Source organism: Anabrus simplex, chromosome 1 (genome assembly GCF_040414725.1).
Source record: "Anabrus simplex isolate iqAnaSimp1 chromosome 1, ASM4041472v1, whole genome shotgun sequence".
Taxonomy (NCBI): domain Eukaryota; kingdom Metazoa; phylum Arthropoda; class Insecta; order Orthoptera; family Tettigoniidae; genus Anabrus; species Anabrus simplex.
Genome location: NC_090265.1, coordinates 1,422,054,100 through 1,422,080,701, shown reverse-complemented (window position 1 = coordinate 1,422,080,701; position 26,602 = coordinate 1,422,054,100). Strand labels below are relative to the sequence as shown.

General features: G+C 35.9%; 1 protein-coding gene across 3 annotated transcripts in view; it reads left to right on the top strand.

The window, feature by feature from the left end:
* LOC136858382 (uncharacterized) overlaps positions 1–26,602 on the top strand; it is a 523,023-nt gene that overhangs the window by 132,534 nt on the left and 363,887 nt on the right. For all 3 annotated transcript variants that reach the window (XM_067137884.2, XM_067137885.2, XM_067137886.2), the window contains exon 6: positions 21,184–22,026. In XM_067137884.2, coding sequence (XP_066993985.2) covers positions 21,184–22,026 — 843 coding nt within the window. The remainder of the gene's footprint in view (positions 1–21,183; positions 22,027–26,602) is intronic.

The following is a 26,602-nucleotide window of genomic DNA, read 5'->3' as shown; positions in this document are numbered from 1 at the left end:
CATTCATTTCTTCTTTCTTCTCCTCCTGCTTCTCTGTTTCTTCATGTAATGCTTCTTGTTGTTTCTCATTTTCTCCTCTCGTTCCTTCAATGGATTCCTGATGTTCCTTCCGTCCTTCTTCTTCCATTTCATCCATGACTTCTTCGACGATTCCTTGTTGCTTCTCAATCTCTTCCTCTCTTAAGGTTTGGATCGTTTCTTGATTCTCCGTCGGTTCTTCTTTTACTCTTTCTTTGTCTTCATCCAATTTCCTCATTTCGGTTCGAAGATCGTTTAATTCGGTTTTTATTTCGAAAACTTCTCTTCCGATTTTACCAATTTCTGTTTTCATCATCTCCTTCTGCCTCTCTTCCATTTTTCTTATCTCTTCCATCTGGTTTCGCTGGAGTTCTTCTTGTTTCTGTTGGTACTCTTCTTGAAATTTTCCAAATAATTGTTGTAGTTGCCTCTTTTTTATCTCTTCTTGTTTTCTCATCATCTGTTGTTGATTGTCTTCTTGTTTTCTACTCATCTCTTTCAATATTTCTACTATTCCTTTCTGCTCTTCTTTCGCCTTCTCTAACTCCTCGGTTATCTTCTCTATCTCCTCATCCTTTTCCTGTAATCTTTCTTCCTGCTCCTTCTGATACTCCTCGAATTGCAAGCGCAACTGACTTATATTAGACATTTTAATATTTGATTTATTAAGTTTTGCTAAGGTTCCTATTTCTCTATATATGTATAGATTACAAACACAATAATTGTATCAATATTTCAATCTAATTTAGGACTGACAGTCTGACTTCCCCTATAAACCAACCATCCTACTATCCCAGTCACTCATGACACTCAAAAAGAAGCATTCTTGGTAATTCTTAAATTATTATCCTATTAACCATCTCTATCTTAATATAAAATCCTATCATAATCTGAATTAATATTATCAATCAACTTAACCTATCAATTATTCAAATTATTATCGTAACTTATCATTATTATCTATCTCTTCTTCCGCTCCCATATGCATCTGCATATCTTCTCGCTTGATTCTTGATTTGCCCTTCTTTTCTCTCTTTCTTCTATGTTGTAGCGTGAAATAATTTATGTTCTACTGTGCTTCTCTTCCCTTGATCTCAATCATAAATGTCCAATTCTAATCATTTTCTTCTTCCTCTCAGCCTTACTTCACAATTGTACATCAAGTTCTCTTAATTATTCTTTCTCTTGGTCATGCTACGCCTCTTTCTCAGTCTTGCCTCATTGGTGGGCATTGATTTTTCTTGATGCGCCCTACATTCATTTTGTAACTGTGCTGGGTGTTCTCAGTCTTGCTCCACTGTTGTGCTCCAAGTTTTCTTGAACCGACTTACTCTTGACTGGGGTGTCAATCTCCTTTTCAAGCCCTACTGTTGATGACAATTTTCGTTGAACCCCAAAACTTATTTTTGGAACCACGGTGGACGGCAACTTTTTCTTGCGCCGCGTCGAAGGAAAATTTACCTTGCGCCATGTTTTGAGTCCCACGGCGTCTTTCTTCTTTTTTTACGTATGGGAGTCATTCTTTCTTCCAATCAACTACACGCCGGCGTTCAAGAAAATCTCCAGCTAGCTATGCCATACAACTCAGGGATTATCCTATTTCAAACTAAAATGTTGTATTTTTTTTAACGTGAATCCGACTGAGATACACACCTCAAATATATCCATCATGTTTGCCTGACTAACAGGTCAATAATTCAAAATACGACCAATCTTAAATTCCATCATTTCCATATGAAATTACCTTAAATTATTCTTATAACCTATAAATAATATTAATAAGTTAAATTCTTAAATACTAATTTTATTCAAAAATTATTTTTGATTTAAGGATAAGTTGTTATTTAAATGATTCTTATGTACATGTAGGTATCTCAACAAAAATTTAAAAAAATATTGACTTGAAGGTATCACTCTAATTATTGGTTTACCTTTCACATTACTAATATTTTTTTTTTCAACATCCACGGTCTCGTCTACTCTGATAAACAATTGTGAAGTGGAATTGTATTATTTCAGGAAGCTCTCCTGACCTGACATGGATTACCTCCTACATCTCCTCAGTCTCATATATAAAAAAAATTAAAATGTTCAGTCCACTAAACTACCATAAAATAATTCTATGATTCCTTCTGGCTAATTCATAATTAACGAACTGTTATATTAAGAATGAACTAACATGAAATTATCTGGGAATAGAACTCTCAAATTCTCCTTAAATATCAAATTCTAACTTGTTATTAACTTTTATCAAGATCTTAAATGATTACATAATATTATGTTCTACATATGTACGTAATTATTGAAAGGTTTGTTCGGCCATGTATTTAAAGAATGCTTCTTTTTGGTGTCTCATCCTAACATTATTTCATTTTTGTGACTGTATCATTAATAACGTAGATGGAGTAAGCAATGTTTCACATGTGTAGTTTCAATTGCTACCTAGGCTGATATACCAATGAACATAATATATATATATATATATATATAGATATATACGTATATATGTTTGATCATACTTGGACATATTCAAAATATTCCCTAAGAAATATGTAATAATTCTTCAGAAAAATCTCAACAAGTTTATGTCTAGGTCAAATTAAGGTCGAAATGCTTTATAAATACAATCACTGAGTGCTAATGGTCAAGGGCTACCGTTGATGAAACTTCCACACTCGCAAATAGCAATAACATAACAGTATGAAGACACTACCGTCAATGATTTACTGTTCCCACTTAAGTCATTTTAAATATTGAGTAACATGTAAAATTTTCTTAGAAAATGCCATCATTATGCTCTACTATAGGTTATCTAGGGTTATTTTTGAGGATCGTACATTATTACCAATCTGCAAGTTCACTAACCAAATGTCAATAACTCAAATAATAAGACAAGCCATATTACATATCGCTATATGCGTCAAATATATCCTGATCCGTAACTGTTTGAAATAAACGGACATCAATTCCTTATTCGTCGTCGTATTAATCAGAATTCCACGCCTAATATCTCAATGCATATATTATTTATAACATTCACAAGTCTTACCTCAATATTTCCGACGTATATGAGCTCACCGCGAATATAAACATCATTAATTCTTTTCAAAGTACCGCTCAATTCACTATATTCAATATCTCATCAGAATTCATATTATATGGATCAACAACTATCATTTATATCGACGCATACTTCTCTTATCAAAGTACGAAGATATTAAGCCTGTATCTATTTACATTAGGTAGAAGTTGACGTCGTATCTGCACGTTAACCTACAATTCAAAATACTACATATTCTCGTTTAAAATATCTCATTTCACATTATGTACGGCAATATTCTTTGAAAGAAAGCTAAACATTGCAAGCGAAGCACATCATTTGCGAGTGTTATCTTTCCTACACATGGGAGTGTTTATTAGTTTTGGAAGATTACCTAAATCCATCAGTTAAACATCAACATTGGTACATTCGCGCTGAAACTCGATATTGCGATCACCTCTCGAAGATATATCGACCTAGCTCTTGTACAATCACCATCGACAACTTGATATCAAATGATATACATATAACTACAATTTAAGAAAAGAAATTTGTGAAATTTAACTTAATCCATCTGCGTTTCTGGACTGAGATGGCTGCTTCCTGGTTCTCCTAGGACGTTCATCTCCGGGTTATCGCTGCATCATGACCGGGCTGCGGCCACGATCCTCGGGTCCATAGGAATGGTTGCCGGGTTACCGTCAGACTCTCGTCCCATCTTCAGTCTAGCCGGTCATCACGTAGCTCTCGAAGACATGCATAAAACACATATTTGAAGACATCATTAGCTTGACAACCATGCTACTCGTATATCTTCCTTAAACTATACTTATGTTGAGCAGAGTAGGTTATGATGTGGCAAACGTCAATATTTTAATTTTAATTATCTTAAGAGGTATCTTCAATGTTGCCGTGTCTTCACTAGATACATTAATTGATCGATTTTCGCTTTGATACTCTAGTTTACTCGGAACCTGCGCCCCACTATTTACTTCGTTTATTCCTTTTTTTTTTTTTTTTTTTTTTTTTTTTTTTTTTTTTTTTTTTTTTTTTGGATACTCCGCTTTGGATTTCCGTTATGATTACGAAAAATATATTGTCATAACTTTATAATGCAATCTGGTTTTACAAAAATTTAGGAAGTATCCCTTTTAAATCTTCTGTTCTAGTTGCATATCAATTCATTCGTAAATCTCTTCCTGGTGACTTCATGCGATGTTCACCCATTCCTATTGTTGTTTCTTCTAATTAAAAGTCACTGCATTCATCTAAATCACGGCCATTTGGATTCCACATGTCTGCACTTTCTTCCAAGATATTTATGGCCTATTTAATTCTGCACGTCTGTATATTACAAGTCGTATTTTCTGCCGCATGATTTCCGACACTTTATCGCTATTCACGGCAAAACGACGATTTTAATATCGCGATTCTAAATAACCAGGGCAATGAAATGGTACATATGTAAACAAATGAAACAAGCGCACCAATCTTGACATTTGAGACACAGCAGCGCTCTCTGCATATGTTGGTTGGTGCTGGTAGACATTCCGTGTTGAAACGCACTAACGGCAGGACTAAGTTCCTTTCAACACGGAATGACTAACCTGATGGCTGTGGTAATAGCACATGCACTGCCAGGACATTGTTCCTTTCAATACCCAAACATGCATGTTGCTTCTTATATCGCAAAATCGCTGTAAAATAAAATTGTCAAAAATGTGGACTTAGTGCCTTTCAACAACGAATGATTCAATTCTATGTTGGGATTAAATCTTAATTGACCATGTGGTTCTCAAACTACTATTCTGTACAACCCTACAAATTGTGAAATCACCATTACATATCCTAATTTCTACTTAATTACCACTTTATGTACAATATTTATATTCAGGAAGCTCTATTGTCAAAAATTACCAGTGTTTCGGTCCAGTGCGGCATGGGCTCATCAGTTGGATACCGCACCTTCCCAAGATAGTGGCCGGCTAGCACACTGGTATCGACACCACTGCAAGCTATACATGTGATAAGCACAATGAAGTGCCGATGTACTGGCGGAGAATTGCAGCTCCACTTGCTATATATGCCCTCCCAGGCTAGCATGGCTAAAAATATGGCTTCCGATTGAGATAGCTCAATAATTCCTGAATTTTATTTAGCTATCTCAATCGGAAGCCATATTTTTTGCCAATATTTATATTATTTACACCTATGAAGCTTCCATTTATAACTGGCTCATAATTAATCTCATTAATTGATTATTTAATGAATTCTTTCGTAGTGTGATTATTTTGGTTGTTATTATTAATCATTATTTAAGACTATAATCAGTTTTATTCTGGAGAATTGTTAAAAATAATATTAATTCTGAAGAATTAATTATGAATTTATTTCATCACTTAGTTGAGGTTTAATAAACCTATCGTTCACTATCTGCTTTACTAGGGATTGATTACTGTTAATCATCTCTTTCATTATTATTAAAAATTTTAGCCCTGCAGATTGATTATTACTGTATTCCTAGAATAAGTGAATTACTTCACTTTCTTCTTCATTTCCATTCAGTTAATTATTTGACAGTATATTTGGCTTTTACAAATTTTTAGTTTTATTGGCTTTCTTTTCTCAATAAATTATAATATGATCTGATTTTCTGGTTCAAAAATCATCTGTTAGCAATAATGAATTACGTTGGCAAATAGAACACAAATAATTCCTTTTCACTATCAGGTATGTCCTGAGTTCGACCAGAATCTGATCCTTCCACCACGACAGAACGTGTGAAGTTCAGGTTTCCCTTCATGATTAACACATGGCAATAAATGAAATCAGAAAATGTTCCACAAGCATAAATCCAATCTTTAAAAATAAAAATACCCATGCGCACGTTCATTTGCAGTTTTTTTATGTGATAATCTACTGGCATTATTTTTATAACATGGATTTTTATTTCACTAGTTACAAAATAAATCGTAGATGACCTTAATTAACATTCCATTCCAATTCAAGGTACTCAAAAAACTATTTGAGTTGGTGATAAACAGTGAGAAAATAACTTCATCGTTCTATCATTCTCATTCAAAAAGAGCATGACTTTGGGAATAAATCAGAAGAAGAAATACTTCTACTACACTAATCAGAATTTATAGCTACCTTATTTGTCATTGATTGTTGAGCCTCCTACGGAATGATTATTAATTCCAATAAGCTAATGTTTGTATCAATTGCAACATACGCTCGTTAATATCATTCACTACAGTACATTCAATATCTGCTCCAAATTCAATAAAAATGGACCACCGCCATACCGTATTTTCCTACAGTTTGAATCGAGTCCCTTTCGCATCATTAGTATATTTTACAACATTTTACTCATTTATTTGCTCAACAGATTATTATTTTAACTGTTCCTGATTCTCAGTTTCTGCTTCATTCAGCATTATTATGTGATTATTATTCCGTACTCATTGATTGACATTTGAAGATTCATGTTTTAACTCCTGGAATTGACCCATTAAACTCATCTCAACTCATAGTTGGATGCAATTAACTCAAAATTATCAAAATAATCAACAATCAGTTAATTGTCAGCAATTATTTATTATTATATGCCACAATGTTTGAAGATTATCAAGGTTGAAGATTGCAATTTGCACTCCATTTCTAAAATAGAACTACAGCATTCATGCCTTTATTCTACCAGCAACTAGTAAAAGTTTGAAATGAAAAATATATCAATTCTACTACTAATTTAATAGAAATACAGTAGGGTCTTGTTAATCCCAACTAATTGGGACCGGAGTCTGTTCGGATTACGAAATTTTCGGATTAACCGGAAAATATTTTCTAATAATAATGTTATTGTTTCTACGTCCCGCTAACTACTTTTACGGTTTATGAAGATGCCTAGGTGTCAGGATTTTCTCCCGCAGGAGTTCTTTTATGTGCCAGTAAATCTACTTACATGAGGCTGACGTATTTGAGCACCTTCAAATACCACCGGAATGAGCCAGGCCATGTTGGGGTCAGGAGGCCAGTGCCTCAACTGTCTGAGGAAAATAGTTTCTACAATACAGTACAGTACATACTGTAATTTGAAATGGCCATTGTTTAGCAGTTACATTAATAAAATACCGTATAAAATTACAATAGGGTAGTTAAGAACCTGTAGGGGAGATAACAACAATGAAAATAACATTAGCTCTGGGATGGAAGCTGACTGTCATCAATTACAAACAGACAAAGAAATAGTAGCTATGGTGGAGAAAGAATCTAGAGTTGATGAGGAATTGAGTGTCGACGAAGAAGACCACAATGAACAACTAGTGTCACATTCAGATGCCGTGACCACCTTAGAACTTGCCATACGCTACATTGAGCAACACTCCGCTGGTACGCCCACTGATGTGATGTATATGAGACGCTGGTTTAACACTGTATCTTCGAGTAAGTTCCAATTACTACGGCAAAAGAAACTAACAGACTTCATAAAGATAAATGACCAGTGATTGATGGTTTATGATGTGTAATTATGTGTACATTTAGTTATTCTAGTAAAATATGACTACTAAAATGCAAGTAAATCTTCATCCAATAATATTATTTCATTTCAATAAGGAGAAGGAGTGACGAAAGAATGCCAAAAAAGGTGATGGAAATGCAAATGCAAGGAAGGAGAGGCCGTGGACGACCACAATTGAGATGGAAGGATACAATCCAACGCAGTATTGTAGAAAGAAACCTGGACTGGGACACAGTGTTGGAGGAGGAGTGGTGGAAAGACCGAAGAAAGTGGAGAGGAACCATATTTGCCCCTACCTGGCTACAGCTGGATAAAGGGAAATGATGATGATAATGATGATGATGATGGAGAATTTTTTAAAATTTAATATTTCAGATCGGATTAACTGGACTTTCGGATTAACAGGACTGTAGTGTATCAACTTTAAGAAGAAGATCATACTATGATCTACTGAAATGAAAGGTTGATTACATGAAAAATTACTTACATTTATTTGAGGACGGTCGATTCCCTATGCTGGACTCGCATGATATCGGATGTCCTTTCCCATGTGGTCGGTTGTGAAATATCATAGTCATGGCAGCGTAACTTCTGTTTAGTCTGAGGTGGTGATGATTACATCCCTCATTGGATATTTCTGATGTAGATCCGTGGTTTGCTATGTGTTGGTTGTCCCATGCTGAAGTAATGTCGATGTCCTCGTAGTTTCTTTGGTTGGGTAGATGAAGCTTTAAAATGTGTACAACCAGATTTAAACACATGTAATTGTTCCTCTTAAATCATGCTTAACATATCTCTTCCAGTGGTGATAAAAATGCACTAAATTATTATTAATTCACTTTCGCTCCTTACACAGGCTTGGAGGATAATTATAAGTACAGCACGCAGACAGTTTGCCTTTGGATGGGCCGAGTTCATTCCAGCAAAAGTCTATCACTGCTGACACTGCCCTAGCCTTGGTTGCAGTTTGGGCTTTAGTTCACTCTCCATTGTTTCCAGTTGAATATGATATTTCTCTCAGAATAATTCCAAGTATGAGTTTCCAATCAATAAGCATATCCAAGTAAGTAAAGAAAAAAAGAGAATTTGCAGATGTCCCCTCGCTGCATATGGATAGGTGTTAACTTCGGAATTAATTTATATTGGTTCACACGGGTGTCTGAATGGTCGTTGGTTCATCAGTTTGGCCATGAAGAATTCTAGAATATCTTCCGTTCTGTAATGAAGTCGTGCACTTGCAATTCGCCCTCTTGTCGAAGTCATGTTGTTTATAGCGTTGTCCATCACAAGCGTTGGAAAAATAGAAGAAATAAACTTCCCCCTTGCTAGTGCTTATTTGCTCACCAAGTTTCCTCGGTCAAGGTCAGATCACAGCAGTTCGTCTGGACTAGATTGAACGACGATATGCATAAATTTCCTTGTAAATAAAATTTTCTTCCTTCCTTCCTTCCTTCCTTCCTTCCTTCCTTCCTTCCTTCCTCCTAATAAAGACCATTATTGACAGGTACAATATACAGTGCACATATTCTTGACATGTGCATGTTGTTTTTTTGAGTAAGCAGTTCATAGACTGGTTTAATGTAGCTCTCCATGCCCTCCTATCCTGTTCTAAACTTTTCATTGCTGGGCTGAGTGGCTCAGACGGTTAAGGCACTGGCATTCTAACCCCAACTTGGCAGGTTCGATCCTGGCTCAGTCCGATGGTATTTGAAGGTTCTCAAATACGACAGCCTCGTGTCGGTAGATTTGCTGGCATGTAAAAGAACTCCTGCGGGACTAAATTCTGGCACCTCAGTGTCTCCGAAGACTGTAAAAGTAGTTAGTGGGGCGCAAAGCAAATAACATTATTAAACTTATAATTTCTATGTAATTACTACATCCTACATCTGTTTTAATCTGCTTGTCATATACTTACCTTGGTCTATACTGCACCCGTCACGCCGGGCTCAGCTCGGCCGGTGAGCGAGGATCTCCTGGGGTAGATCGTTCGCTTATCGGCTGTGCGAAAATTTTAAGTGCAGGGATAGATGATGAACTAGTGGCAAATGAAAGAAAGCTAAATAGGTTTCACACATTTATTACAACTACTGCTCTCCTCAAATTCTACAAATAATTTACAAAATCTAGGAACTTTCATATGACTCATCTTCTTTTATGTCGTTACCAACATGGACACTCCATCGATAAATGGAACAGCAAATGCCTGAGTCTGTAAATATAATATTTAGATTTTAGTTGAAAATTAATTAAATGATTAATAATAATTAATTTGATATTATCTCTTCCATTAATAATTAAATGATTTGAAAATAAAATTTCCTTCCTCAATGGACTTCATTTAAATCGAGTTTGAAAATGATCATTTTCACTCCTTTCTAAAAATTAAATAAAAAATTGTCTCCCATGAAATTATGGTTGAATCGTCTTTCTTAACCTTTAAACTAGTTAATAAATTCCCTTTCATAATTATTCAGTAGTTGATCTTCACACAATAATTTGGAATTTGACATCATGTTAACCTACATTTACCCATTGATTGAAAATAATTAGTTATGTCACGCTTACAACTTCTATTTTGTGAATTCAATCCACTGACATGGCCTATACTTATTTATATGTATTCGCTAGTTAAGACCCTATTCTTCCTTAAAAATGAATAAAATTCATTAAAGGTTTATATTCTGTTAAATAGTGAACCACTGAAGTTGGCATAAAATTGGCCAAAAATCCACGAAACAGCGAAGAGCATCATCACAAATATGGACTGTAAAATTACAATGAGCAAAACACAGACAAATCACACACACTACATTCACACAAAGATACACGGAAATATTATATACATATTTACACAAATGCTAGCCCTTGATTATTATTTTCATGTTTATTCAAAGTCAGGGAAAATATTCTCATGATGACAATATCGTGGAGACTTCCTCTCATCAACTTGAGATGTGATAGAGCAATGATTATCACTTTATTGAAGAATTCAGTCATACGACGATGTTCAGGGAAAATTTACGAGCAAAAAATCATCCGAAAATCATCGACAAAATTGCCTAAACACAGGTCAGAATTAACATTACGCGCATGCGGTTCATGAGCTGCGATATTTATTTTTACCTTCCCACCATAATTGTGGCTCTCAATTAATCTGCGCTCACAACGAAGAAATTATGTCAGGTAACATATTTTCTTCTTAAATTGACTCAATAATGGATGCACAACTTATCTGCTAAATTCTATAATATCCATCTACCAGTCAAATAATTATAATAGCACAGCAAAAATATATATAAATGTATCGGTCAGATACTGCCATTTCCCAGGCCTAAATTAATACAAATGAGCGCACATCAACCTTATTCAATAATAATTATTATTACGCTCATGACCTTAGGTGTTCCTTTACGTGATAATTAGGTTAATTTATTTTTATTTTTATTATTATTATTATTATCCCTGGCCGCGCAAGATCATACATGCGGAAGCTACTGCACAACAATATCTCAGATGAATCTATCGCGCTCGGAATCCAACCTATACGTCGTATAATCGAGGAATGAACTCTGATATAATGGAATCCACGAAATTACTGTCCCATCTGATCTCAATTCAAGCATAAAAATTATTCAAATAATCCTAGTTTAACGTTGAGGTCGTATTACTTTTATTTCTCCTGCCACAATGAACTCGGGACAGTTGAAACATTTCTCGATGACATTCACTCAAAACAAGCTAATAGGTTCAAAATACACACACTCATCATCCCAAACTACCTTCACCAAGAAAGAAGAGGCGGAAAAAATTCTAACTAATAGAAATTCTTCTAAGCAAATAAGTAGAGGCTATATCATTACACTTTACATTTTACAAATAGGAAGAAAGAATAACAGTGTTTAAATATTACTTGGTGGTGACTGTCGATCGTAGAACTCGGGCTGATGACCTAGTGCATTACCGCGTTACGCACCATCGATCCTGGTCTCGCCCGTCTGAGCTGCTTCACATTCTACTCGTTCATTGAGGACATGCTGGCGCGCTGGAAACCACACCATTCATATCGTAGGAAGACAGGCATCCTGACTTGCACTCGAACCAATAATCTCCTCTGTAGAAGTTCTTGCGAAAGCTGAAACTGAAAATTAAGTCTGAGACAAGTCCAAAACACACACCGCTGTTTGACGAGATGGAAAAGCAACTTATCTTTTAATATCTTCAGTTAATTGTAAATAGAATCTGTGAATGTCTGAACTGCTATCTGTAACATGTTGGAAGCTCTAAATAAGACGAAGTTCTCCAGTGAGCAAAGTGCGTCTTTTCACGTCTGTAGTTGAAGTCAGAATAAATCCCCACTCGTCGCGTTCAGAGGTAGAAAATTCAGAGTAAAGTTTCCTTAGGAAAATCCATAATTCACCGTCTTAAGACAGGGGTGCGTCTTTTCATTATACACGATTGGTCACTTCATTAACTTCACACGAAATTTATCACCTGATTGGCTGCCATAGTCAGACGTCATATAACTTTGCTAGTATCGATCGAGCATTAGACACACATTTCGCCTGATCACGTGGTATTCACGGCTGATTTGAAGGTCACCTGGCTAGCGGTATCTGCTCGTTCCCTCTCGCTCGCTCTTAGCTGGGATTTCCATACACCTGGTAACTGGTTCTAGTCGACTCAACGTGCTAAAACTCCCTTCCTGGTTCACGAAATAATGTTCCAATTCACAGTAGAAATAAAATATTCTCCCTTAAATGATTTTTACCACTTTTGAAGGGGACAATACCTACCGTTCTTACTACCTACATTTCCCTCAAAAAACCAACCAAGCAAGTCCAGGGTGTCTGAAGATGTGTCCTATCATTCTCTCTCCTCATCAAATTTAGTCAAATTGATCTCCTCTCACCATTTTGATTCAGTATCTCTTCATTTGTGATCGATCTACCCATCTCACCTTCAGCATTCTTGTGTAACACCACATTTCAAAAACTTTTATTCTCTGTCTTCCTGAGTTAATTATCGTTCATATTTCACTTCCATACAATGCCCTGTTCCAGATGAAAGTCTTCAGAAATATCTCTCTAATTCCTATATCAATGTTTGACATGAGCAAATTTATTTTCTTAAGAATGGCCTTCCATACTTGTGCTAATCTACATTTTACGTCCTCCCTAACTTCAGCCATCAATAGTTATTTTACTACCCAAATAACAATATTCATATAAATGTATAATTTGGAGTTTTTATTATTATTATTTTTTATACAATAACATATATATGTATTGCACCGTTCCCGCGTCCAGGTGAGGATACATGAGATCCAGACTAGCTCTTGATAAATAATTCTATCTGATTAATGTTGCTGGGTTGTGGGTTCCGCTTGAGAAAGTACGCCGATGGCCTATGGTAAATCTCAACCTACGCAGAAGGATGTCTCCAACACGCTATCAGTCGGATACCATACTCGCATGTCGCCATAATTAATCGCAAATTTCAGGTTACTACAATGTTTCAAGTGATTCGTACGTGTTGCTAACGAAATCGCAATCAGAAAATGAGTCATTACAGTCTTACATCTAGTTCTTATACTAAGTAGGCATTAAAAGAATTATATGAGCTTGCATCCGGGAGATAGTAGGTTTGAATCCCACTATCGGCAGCTCTGAAAATGGTTTTCCGTGGTTTCCCCATTTTCACACCAGGCAAATGCTGGGGCTGTACCTTAATTAAGGCCACGGCCGCTTCCTTCCCACTCCTAAGCCTTTCCTATCCCATCGTCGCCATAAGACCTATCTGTGTCGGTGCGACGTAAAGCCCCTAGCAAAAAAAAAAAAAAAAAAAAGAATTATATAATTTCACTACTCAGCTTTTATTGACTATTCAGTCTAAATATAAAGTAAATGTCATCTAAGATATCGATAAAAAGAAATGCCTCGTACAACGTAGATAGTTTCACAATGCTATAAACATCTCCATCAGTTGCAATTACATTGAAATAAAGAAAAATAGGTTTGGAAAAACCCGTAACAAGTAGTTGAAATCTAGGCCTTAATCATCGATTCACTAACCCTGGCCTGTTGAAATACTAAGTCATAGTTAAGTAATGTTCGCAGAATCAATTGAAAAATTAAAATATATAAATCAAGTGAAACATATTAAATAGAGTTGAAATAATTAGATGCATCCAATTGGTTAAAAATGAAAAGAAAATTATACTCCCTACTATATACATCATTTCAGATTATAGTTTTAAAATAGAATGTAGAACGCAGTGAAAATAGCCAAATAATTCATTAAGATCTGGAATCCTCACTGAGCTGAATTGCTCTTCAAAGTTACTTAAAATTCTATCATTTAACCTTTAACTCACATATGACCGGTGAAACGAATGTCACTTTGCTAAACTTAACATCTGTGTCCATACACAGTAGAAAATCGTATGGGAAAGCAATGTCTGTTTTCTGAGGACTTCAGTTAACTCGTATGTTTGGAAGTTTGCTTGATTTTTTTCATGTTTCATAAGATCTGATCTCCATATAAGCAAATTCAGGTCCACTCTAAGTCGTAATTGATTTCAAATTAATTCTATCATATGGCTTATGTGGTTAATTCACTTAATTATTATCTTAATCCATGGTTAAAATTCAATTTAAGTGCGTATCTGGCTGAATGTAGCATTGCCAAGTGTATTTAATTAACTTTCTGACAAATTATACCATAAGTGGAAAAATTGGCATATTAGAAGACTCTACCTTCATCTAAAAATCCATATACGAATGACTAAGTCACCAGTGATGTGTCAAACTGTTCCCATAAAATCAGGAATTAGGTTACCATGTGTGAGAGTACTTGAAAATGGTCATAAATAACTCAGTGAAGGCCCAAATATTATCGTTATTAGCCTCTTGGCCCATCTGATGATCCTACATACTCAAACAACTCTGTATTGATGGCATTGAGATCGTATCCTAACCTATTTTGTGTATCTGGGAATACAAACAGCAATTGAAAACAGTACGTTTCAATATATACCTTAGCATGCGTAATTTACACATACTATCATCTCTCAGAAGACTACTATGACCAACCTCTCAAATAAAAATAAATATCACCATCACAACTTAACATCCGCTTATATTATTACTTCATTCACCATTTATCACTTCAAATATCACGTAATATCCATATCAATGCATCTCAAGCACCCATCTCATTAAATACGCTGCATATGTGCCATAACTTACACATATAAAAAACATTATCCTTACCGTCATAGTATCAAAGAAAAGTGTCACAATACTAAGCTGTACTACTATACTTCGTCGTAAACATTCCCTAAATACGATCTCCAAGCTTGCTATTCCGATAAAGCCATTACACATGTATATTGACATTCATATTATACTCTAACACTTCACTGATAACGATTAAAAATATCTATTACTCTCTCTCACACCACATTGATAAATTTGCGAACGGCTTTCACTGGTATTTTACGCCTATATATGGGATTAACAGTAACTTCAGATGAATACCTACATCCATGTAATTACACTTCAATATTATATACGCACGCACAATGTCACAAATCATATCACACATAGCCAAAAAATAAAGGTTTCTACTTACGAAAAACGACTCATATGGGGACTTAACTTTGCTTACTGGGCCCTGTTTGCCATCTCGCAGTTGGTCATCGGGAATGGTAGGCCTCGCTCCATGGTTGTGCTTTAGGTAATCGGGTCCATCTCGTCTTCTCAGCTGATTTCCAATCCTCCTGGGTCATCAACCTCGTAAAGCGCCACCATAGTCGGAGTAGTCTCTGCCTTGGTCGTTTAGAACATCATAGTGGTCTCTGGTACATTAGGAACAGAATAATACAATGTATTAGTTAATGTTGTCATGTTGCAGTTTATCTTCGTTTCGTACTGCCTATGATATCAGAATAAATGTGCTCTGGGCCGTCTAGTTTTGCTATAACAGTTCTAACTGTGCTACTATTTGTAAACTCTCTCGCTTGCCGAGTGAATGCGAATTTTCCGTGCTTCTTAGAAATGCACTTGACAGCTAGTTGGACTCTGCTCTCTACGATGTGCAGTATCAGACAAATATAAAACTTCCAAGTCCAGCCGTGACGTATTAGTTGTACCAGACTTGATGATTCCTTTTTGCTGGTCTTTAAATTTCGCGCAGTTATTTCAATCTATGCAGTTGACGTTGAGCGGGCTGCCGCGGATTTTATTCTCCGTCAATAGTTGATCTTAAAATCAGATAAGCTGGCTTATTTCTTTGCTCGACTCCGTCTTACTTGCCGTAGTGCTGAATTGTGTCGAATGTTCTAATGGAAGTCTCTTTTTTTTAAATAATTAGTTTAAATAATCTGCTTCTGTCATTCTTTTCTCACAGCCTTCTAAGAATGGTTCTTTCGGTGACTACCGGTTGAAAGGATTATCATTTCGGCTCATACCGATGTTAGTTGCTTTCACATTGACCTTTTAATGGTTTGAACGCCATTTTTGTTCCTGCTGACGCAAATATAGAACGGTGAAATGGCACAGTATATATATTGTATAATGGTATTCAAATTGGTACAACAGTGCAAAGAAATGAATATGTAAATATTCCATTTGCCACCAGAAGCCTGTACAATGAATTGTTGTTGACATTTGACAATACCGGGCGAGTTGGCCGTGCGCGTAGAGGCGCGCGGCTGTGAGCTTGCATCCGGGAGATCGTGGGTTTGAGCCCCACTGTCGGCAGCCCTGAAAATGGTTTTCCGTGGTTTCCCATTTTCACACCAGGCAAATGCTGGGGCTGTACCTTAATTAAGGCCACGGCCGCTTCCTTCCAACTCCTGGGCCTTTCCCATCCCATCGTCGCCATAAGACCTATCTGTGTCGGTGCGACGTAAAGCAAGTAGCAAAAAAAAAACATTTGACAATATTAACAAGAGCTTGATAATGTGTAACTTTATCGGTGGCTTCTTGGTATTTGGTTTGGATGTTGGAATCATAGAAATATAATGTTTTATAATACCTGAAATAGCAGCAAGGAGAGAGATTCTTCCTGGATGCTTGTCAGGGACCGACCCACCCGCCCCATAAAGTATTCTTATATAAAAGAATTCAAAGCGAGACAGCCTGAAACTAAATGATGCCACTATTTTCTTTGTTCCCCTGGTCTTGACACTACCCGGACCTAACAAATCCAGACCATTAATTTGTAGCTCTAATGTATCTTTCATCATTGCCACTCCTCTTTTGGGTTATTCATTGTCTGTGGATAATGCGTCGACGTTGGTAAGCCTGTTCAGTGATTGCGAACTCGCCAGAGCCATCGCTATGTTCTTAGTGCCTACACTTTGCTCAAAAACCAACCAAAGAAGAAGGATTATATAAGACTTTTTTATTTGTAAAGTGTTAACCACCAATATGGAATGAGATTTATAACATGCAAGAAAAAAGCAGGTGCACGTATTCTGCTTAAGCAGTAGATATTTGGAGAACCAACAGTATACATAGAGGAAAAACAAGTATTTTGCAGAGTATGCGATAGTGCATGTAGGAGTGCATATATTCCTGGTTTTTAGTGCATAGATGCCTACATATTTTCCTATTTTTAATGTATATGAATCCTCCCTTTAGTTATGATATAGTCTACTAGTATTAGTAGGGAGTAAAGATGAAACCTAGGGCACTCACTTGTGATGGTACATTGCTCTTCTGAGAATATCTCTGTGGATAGCTGCCTATGGGACTCACAAATTGTAACTTAGGATGTATCAGTCTTATTAGGCTAACTTTGGGGAACTAACTCAAAGGCTACTGTTGACGATGGCTGCTATACATTGCTCTTATGGGTCTACTGTGGAGAGCTACCTCAGGGTCTTGCAACTTGTAACATAGGACCTATAGGTCTTATTGAGCTCAAGTTCAACCCCCAGCTGAAGTAGTGTGCGCTCTCTGAGGTTGACTTTAAGGGTTTGATTTTTATATGCTTGAACTGAGAGTGGCTCTACTTCGATCTTCAGCTTGAGTTCAAGTGGTTGATTCTTGTATGCTTCACCTAATTCTGTTTCTGGGAGGGGTGGTCTTGTTTTTTCATCATTGGGATTAACTATGGAGAGCTGGTGCAGAGGCTAATGGTGAGGCATTGCTCTTAAAGGGCCAATTCTGGAGATCTGGCAGACTGGCTAATGGTGATGTATTGCTCTTATGAGACCAAGTTCAAGGGTTCGTTTCTTGTATGCTTCAGGTAATTCTGTTACAGGAAAGGATCTAGTTTATTTGCTGAACTAGTGGATATAAGACCAACAGGAATAGAAGGGTTGTCTTATTCCATAGCATTTGGTAGCCCGATTCTCAGGACCACTTTCTAGACCACTCGGCTGTTGCCCATGGTGCACGAACTAGGATGTGACTATAGTAACCTCTACCACGAACCATACCCAGACCATAAACCAAGAAGAAATTATTTGTCTGTTGAGACTAAATTTGTTGAATGAAGCTGTACACATAAACAGTCCTCACTGGTTGGGTCATGTGATGTGAATAAAGGAGAATAGGTTACCTAGGGAAAGAATGGACTCGGCCATGGAGGGTAAAAGAAGCAGAGGGTAGCGATGGTTAGACTTAGTTTTTAATGACAACGATAAGAGGTGTAGAACTGGGCAAGTCGGCGGCATAGTGTCGATCACGTAGTTTTGAGCTTGCATTTGGAAGATGTTGGTCTCGAACGCCACTACCGGCAGCCCTGAAGCTGTTTTCCATAATTTCCCAGGCCAGTGATGCAGGCCAGAGCTAAAGAACTTGTTGAACACTACAACAATTCTGAATTTAAAGCTTGTAATAAGTATTAGAATGTTTTAAAAACCGTAACAAGGCTGTGGAATGAAATGTATGTAGCCTTAATTGAGGCCAATGTTTGCTTCCTTCCCAATTCTAGCGCTTTCCTATCTCATTCTTGCCATAAATCAGCCTGTGCTGGTATGACATAAAACAAATAGCAAAAAAGTAAAAGAAAGGAGGTGTGCTACTAAACAAGACCACAGAGAGCTAGTTGCAAATTGAGGATTATAGAGGCACTTAGTTGACAGAGGCTTTCAGAGTGAATGCTGAAAGGCATAAATTCTACAGTAAAACCTGTCTAAACTGGAATGTTTAGGGACCAGAAAATATTTCCGTTTTAAGAGGGTCCGTTTTGTGGACGGTAACCAATATTTGATACCTATTTCAATTCATGTATCAAAAAACAGAATATGGAGAAATTTCTTTGAGAGGAACAAATGTTACATAGCATGCAAGTACTGTACTACTGTATGTGTTTTATTTGAATATCTTTAATATCTTTGCCTTCAGGCAAAGAATACATAGTGCACAAAGATTAATGGTTTTTTAAAAACACTGGGAAAATAACTTAAAACTCTAAAAGAAGTTAAATTAAACCTAAAAATGTTTTAAAATAAAAAAAAGCATTTGTGAAAGTAAAGTCTACACAACTTAAAAAAAAACTAAAAGATAATTACCATAATATCTACTGCAGAACAATAAAACTTTGCTTCGGTACACTATTTTTTTTCCAAATTTCTCCATTGCTGTATTGCTTCATAACTTTTCCCAATACTAGATCAGTCTCAATTATAGTTTTTGGCAATGAAAGACTCAGTAGCAGCTTGGAATTGTTTGCAGCTGATGCAAATCCTTCCAATTGCAGAACAGACTGCAGTGCTTCAGTATATGTATGCACAGAGGGAGTGGTAGTTTCACCAACAGCAGCTTCTTCAGTATCTGATCCAGTAGGAATTTAATCAATTTCAGATTCAGTGTCACCATGTGTGAAAACATTTCTATCAATATTGATTACATTTTCCACATACTCTCCAATCATCGAACATAGTCTATTTTTGTCGTTGACTATGCCTTCTCCATTATTCTGTGACGATGACGACGTCATCAGTGGATGAAAATCCTGCATTTCTGAAACATTTTTAGATAGTTTCAGGCTTCACAGATTTTACTGCTATGCCTATCCACTGAATTGCATCAAGGACTGTTAATGATTTTGCCAGTTCAGTCATCAGCTCTTGTCATTAAAGATTGCATCATGAACTTTTCATGCAGTAAATTTTGCCTTGATCTATAGCCTGCAAACGGGCTGTTGTATTAGCAGGAAACCAGACTAATCCTACAATAGAAAGATTCAAGTCTAGATGGCAGGTAGCATTGTCCAAAGAAGACTCCTCCATTTTAGGATTCTCCAGCTTCATTTTAGGATTGAAGGAAATAAGCCATTCTTCTTTAATTACAGTATAAAAATAACAACAGAAATCAGTTGCATGGTAGAATTACTTGCTTTCCATTTCTGTTGCATGTATTACATATATAACATTACATTCACAGGAGTTTTGTTTTATTCACAGAATTTTGTCTCGCAAGACTAGAAATATCAGTCCGTTTCCATGTTCGACAGGTTCTGTTTTAGGCTGCATAAAGTGCCATATATCTTAATGTGACTACAGAAAAGTCTGTTTAAGACAGAATCTGGTTTAGGCAGTTTTTTTATTGTATAATGAAGCTGTGTGCATTTATCATTATAGTTGTTTTATCATATCGTTCCCATGTAAGTAAACACCTGTGATCTCATATTCTGGTTTAGGAAGCCTAACATCAATGTAATGTAGAATATCAATGTTGCAGATGAAAAATTTCAACTTAAATCCACTATCACTCAATGCTGTCAAAAATGAGTAGCAGCCAACGACGATGAGATAGACATTTTTCACTAATGTGTATAACATATACTAGATCAACGCATTAGAAATGTCTGGGTTTAAAATAAGTGGTTGATGGTGGACTGCCATACTGTATATAATATTTTTGCTACATAATAGCCCCATTTTTATGTTAGATCATTGGTAAGATTTTACAAGCAACTGGTCAATGAAAAACAGGAAAAGGAAAGTATTTTATACTAACTACAGTAACCAACATTCACTGTATCAGCTTTGTATCTTGGGGAAAATTAAAAATTAATTTTGGAATTTATTTGCTCAACTTAGTATAGCAATTAAAGTCATATGAAGGGTGATAGGTGTATGAAAATGATCACATAATAGGATAAATAAATTACTTGATTTGATACTTCTTTGTTTCTTGCCATTAAGTGTATTGACCTGTTGGGACCCTTTCCTCTTCCTGCATTGGTCCTTCCTTACTGTCTTTTACCACCAGTGTTTATTCATCTTATGTCTTCTCCCTTTTTCTGTATTAATTGTCTTTCTTCTTATCGTACACTTTTCCCCCGTCAAGACTGAAGATCTGTCAAGATGACCTCGCTATAAGTGGTGATGCCCACTCTCCTGATGAAGTTAGGAAGCAGAAACGAGCTCGATGGAGGTTGAGAAGAAATTAATGCAGAACTTTCTATTACTCCCTCTTCTCATACTGACTTCCCATTGTGTTTATCCTGTTATGTGTTCCTTTTCATGTTTCTGTCTGTCTCTTTATGACTTGCTTTGATGCTAATTTGTTCCTTTCCATTACATACTTTGATTTTCTGTGCCTTTATTTTGTATGGCATAAATTGTTCTTTCATTTTTCAGACCACTTCATTGGATAGTCTAAGATGCAGCCATTCATCATCTTCTCATAGCTCTGAAAGCTCTGTAGAAAGTCGAAGTGTATTCCGCTTAAAAACAATTCCAGAAGATATAACATCATTCAGAGACATTCCTTGTTTCGAGAAGCAGAAAGAAAAGGAGCTTGAATCAACCACAGTAGAGGATAGTGGAGACTCTCATTTTATTTGCAACCAGACATCAGACAGTGTTAGTAATAACAGTGTGTTCCCAAACTATTTTAAGAAAGACTTCCAGAGTGTTAGCACAGATTCAAGCATGGAGAAGAATATTGTAGCGAGCAGGCTTAATAATGTAACTAAACGTTTCTGTGGGTTGCAAGACATCCTTAAAGATGCAAAAACATCAAATGTGAATGTACTTGTTACCGAACCAGAAGCTAACAACGAGATACGGTTTGATTCGGATAAGTTCCCCAAGCATGATAATGTGCGGAGACGAGATCCTCTTGAAAACCCTAACCTAACTGAATTTCATAACTTCGACAATAAGACGGTGAGTGTTAAGAGAATAAAGGAAACAAATTTGCATTTTGAATCTCCAGAAACTTCTCCAGATTGTAAGTGTTTCAACAATATTAAACGCATGAAGTTGGAAGAACAGGAGAAAAACTACAGAATGGAGTGTGAACGTAAACTGAGGGACTTCGATGTTGAAGAAGATTCCATGGATTCTGACCAAGCTGGAGGTTCGGGTACAGTGTCACATATTCCAGATGAACTAGAAGCTGACAAACACTGGGAGAAGCACATTAATCTCAATCAGAGCATCATTGTCGACTCTTTCCAGGGCCAGTTTAAAAGTACTGTAAGTATTCTGCATTATTGCATGCAATTTGAAATCTGCATTTGATAAAATCATTTTTTGTTGTGTTAGTCCCACATTACAGCAAATTAAAATTTCTTTCAAGGTCCACTTATTCAATACAATGACATTTTATTGTGATTCAGTCACATGTTAAATGGTACTAGTTTTGGCATCTATGTGCCATCATCAGCCTTAAGTACAAATTAAACAATCATATGGACACAGCTGTCAAGGCATGGGTATGCAGCACTCCAAAAGAATGGTTTCAGTTGAAATTAACAGAAAATAGGATTATAAATGAGGACAGCATCACATATGCCTAAAACATCTAAAACACATTATAAAATACATTACTGTAATGATACATGAGATTAGTTAAAATTATGTTACAGTTGATTGCTGTAATATAAAATTCTTAAAATTCCAGCAATTTGTTATATAGTCCAGTCTGTGTACATCCAGGGTAAGTGAATTTGTGCTGTTTTATGGTCTATATGGGTGACACTTATTCACTTGACATTAGGTGGTTCCAGGGAAGTTTAATATGATCATGTAAGATCGTGATATAAATAGAGATGAATTCCCACTTCTATTTAAACCTGAAGAAATTAGCCAAGTTAGATGTTGGAAGCAATGTATGGAAGTTACTAGAATCATAAGAATCATTAAATGATGATTGACTCACCTTGAACAGCATGTTGAATGTGGTTGTTACACAGACGGAGCCGGAAAATGTGTGTGTGATAGCTAAGGTAGGCAGGGGTAAAGGAGGCGAGGGGAAGGAAGGAGGGAGGGCACTGCGGGGGAACGGAACTAAGGCGGGGCGGAAGGATGGGGTAGTGGGGCTAATTGATAGGAGTGTGTATTACGGATTACTTAGAAAATCGAACTGTTTTTCGATAGTCTGATATTTTTAAGCCAATTGATTAAAAGATCGAAAAGGATATTGGGTTTTGCGTAAATTTCGTTTAAATTATAATTGGGGTTGAAGTATTGAACACAGTTGATGCAACAACTTTCGATAATATTCATGACGGGTCCCTTATTTGCTGTTTGAAGAACTTGCATATCTTGTTCGATGTCGGTAAATTTGTGATTAGTGTCATGCATATGTTGACCCATGGCGGAAAACTTATTGTGCCTCATTGCGTTGACATGTTCTGAATATCTAATCATAAAGTTACGTCCCGTTTGACCCACGTAAGAGCTGCTGCATTCATTACATTTTAGTCTGTATATTTCAGATTTGGAGTAAATATTGGGGGGTATTGATTGATGCAGAGTTTTGTAAAATTTCGGAGGTTCTATTGTTAGTTTTGAATTAAATTCTTACATTGTGTTTCCGGAAAAGGTTGGTGATTTTGTGGACGTAGTTATTGTAAGTGAAGGTGGTTGACATAGGAGCTTTTTCTTTTCCTTGTATGAGTATGGTTTTAGGCTGGTACCTATATTTGTTGATTATTTGTTCTATAAAATGCCTGTTGTACCCATTGAACTTGGCATTTGCCCTTATGGTGTTAAGTTCATTATTAAGATCTTTCTTTGTCATGGGTATGGCAAAAGCTCGATAGACCATGCTGTTATATGCTGCACGTTTGTGCGTTAGGGGATGTATGGAATCTTTGTGGATTGTGTTAACAGTTTGTGTATGTTTCCTGTAGATTTTGTAAGACAGACCAGAGATATTTCTGGTAATGGTTATATCTAGAAAATTGATTGTTTGATTGATTTCTGACTCTAGTGTGAATTTAATGTATGGGTCAATACTATTCAGGTCTTGAAGAGTGGAGTCCGCGTTCTTGATTAATTCATCCATAATGACGAATGTGTCATCCACATATCTGGCCCATATGAAAATAGTGGAATTGGAATTAAATATAGGGAAATTGCCGGCAGAAATACTAAATTATATTCAATTTGAAGTAAAAAAGAAACTCCCAAATTTAGTAAAAGAAATGAAAACCAACTCTAACCAGGCCCTCTTGAAACAAATAAGGGAATTAAAAACAAAAATAAGGGATAACAATGTGATTGTAACTAAGGCGGATAAAGGCGAAACAATAGTTCTAGTAAATAAAAGCGACTACATCAAAAAAACCAAAGAGTTGTTCTCTAACAATTCTTACACTGTAGTGAATAAAGACCCGGTCCCTAGAATTCAACGAAGTCTAAAAACAAGCCTTAAAAATTCAACTTGTTTATTTAATGAACAAGAATAACAAAAAATGGTTAATATGAACCCAATAATACCTAAGGCTAAGGCACTACCCAAGATACACAAAAATAACACATCCATTCGATCAATTATAAACAATAGGAAGAGCCCAACATATAAAACGTCAAAATTTATACATCAATTTCTTAAAAAAAAAACATTATAAATTTTACAATACTTCTTCAATTAAAAATTCAATATAATTCTGCAAAAAACTAAAGAAGTTCAACTTACAACCCCACCATAGGATGAGCTCGTTTGACATTGCTAATATGTATTCAAACATCCCTATTAAGGAAACTGTGGAAATTATTAATTCAAACCTCTCCAAGCATAGCAACTTAACCCATTCCAGTCTGGGCCTTAATATCCCTAACAAACCTTCTGGACTGGGCATTTTTAAGGATATTTAAAACATTATATCTCTGTACCTGTAGCAGATATTTGCATGATTCTTTTTTATTTGTGCTTGTTTGAGCATCTAGGTTTGAAAAACAGTGTTTGTATTATGTCAGCTATCACTTCCGATTTTAAAATTGTTTATTTATTATACCATGTTTTGCGAATGGAAAAAAGATCAGACGGATAACTAAACAAGTACAGTTTTCTGAAATACTGTTATATTTACCCTATTTTGCTAATATAAAATGTGCATTGCAATTACAAAACAACAACAGTAATAAGTACAATATAATAATAACAATTTTTCATAATAATAGTAATAATTTCAATAATGAAAATGGGAGCTCTTATGAAATTTTATTTTAATTGATACATTTTGTCAAAAGTTACTCAAATGTAAAAATATTGTTCCATTTACCACAAAAGACTTCTGAGAAAGAGAAAATACAGTCTTCCAAACAGACAACTTTACTAATATGTAGACAATCTTGCACATTCACGCAAATTTGAAATACGTGGGAACATGTGCTAGGCTGTAAAACAAACTCCAATCATAATGAAATGTAAGAGGTTGTTTCAAGTTCATATGTCAATAATATGTTCATTTGCACATAAACTTATAATATAATCTATTAGTTTCATGCTCCGTATTGATAGTTTAAGTACAAGTATGAAGGATGAGTTCTCCACCTAATCAGTACTTTATTTTACATAGTGTCAATATTATTTACATAAAAACAGTACCGGTTTCGACCCGTAAATAGGTCATCTTCAGCTGCTAGAGAACCTACTTAATAGCGACTACAGAATAAATACTACTAAAATTAAAATTAAACAAGAATGCCATTAAATAGACATGATACCAGTATTCTAAAATTACTTAATGTTATGATATATACATATGGTACAGTTTTGGGGTTAAGGGGGTTATTTTCAAATATTGCATTGACTGAGGCTGGAATCGGATACAGTTCTTGAGTTAATCAAGAATCACTGATATTCAGATGTCAAGTTATCTGTGTTAAATGCCACTGTTATGTCCAACGGTTTATGAGATCTTTGAATTGCATTGTTGTGCTGAAAATATTACGGGGGTGGTTCCTTAGAATAAGAGGTTCAGCAACCAGTTCACGGACACATAGCTTATACTCAGTCTATATCACTGCTGAAAAATATGTTAGTGAGTGCCACTATTCTAAAATATACTTAATATTAAGATATATACATATGGTACAGTTATGGGGTTGAAGGGTTTTACACTGGCCCCATGATTACCACATATTACAAAAGTTCCGTTTGCTGAGGTTGAAATAGGATACAATTCTTAGGGTTTATGGAGAATCATTGACATACTGGTGTCAGGCTCAGATATCCAATGTTAAATGCCAGTACCATGTCCAACGGTTATTCAAGGTGCATTGTTGGGCCGCAAATATGCGGGGACGTCATGTTCATTAGAATAAGAGGTTTAATAACCTGTTTACAGATACTTAGCTCTTACTCAGTCTATATCAATGATAAAAAACAGGCTAGTTTATATTAGACTTCCTTATTGAGTTTTACGTTGCTGTGCGTGACATATTGAAATCAGTGGAAGCTAGTTGTGGGTGCTCCTCTCTTCATACTTGTGTTCCCTCATGTAATTTTTTAAAAAATCTGAGAAAGAAGAAAAGGGAGGTAAGGTATTAGAATAACTGATAGAGTGTGCCAGCTCACACGTAACACACACACATACCGTATATACAACCTATTTAACAGGCACTCTCTATCAGTTATTTTAACACCTACCTCCCTTTTCTTCTTTTTCAGATTTTTTAAAAAATTACATGAGGGAACACAAGTATGAAGAGAGGAGCACCCACAACTAGCTTCCACTGATTTCAATATGTCACGCACAGCAACGTAAAACTCAATAAGGAAGTCTAATATAAACTAGCCTGTTTTTTATCATTGATATAG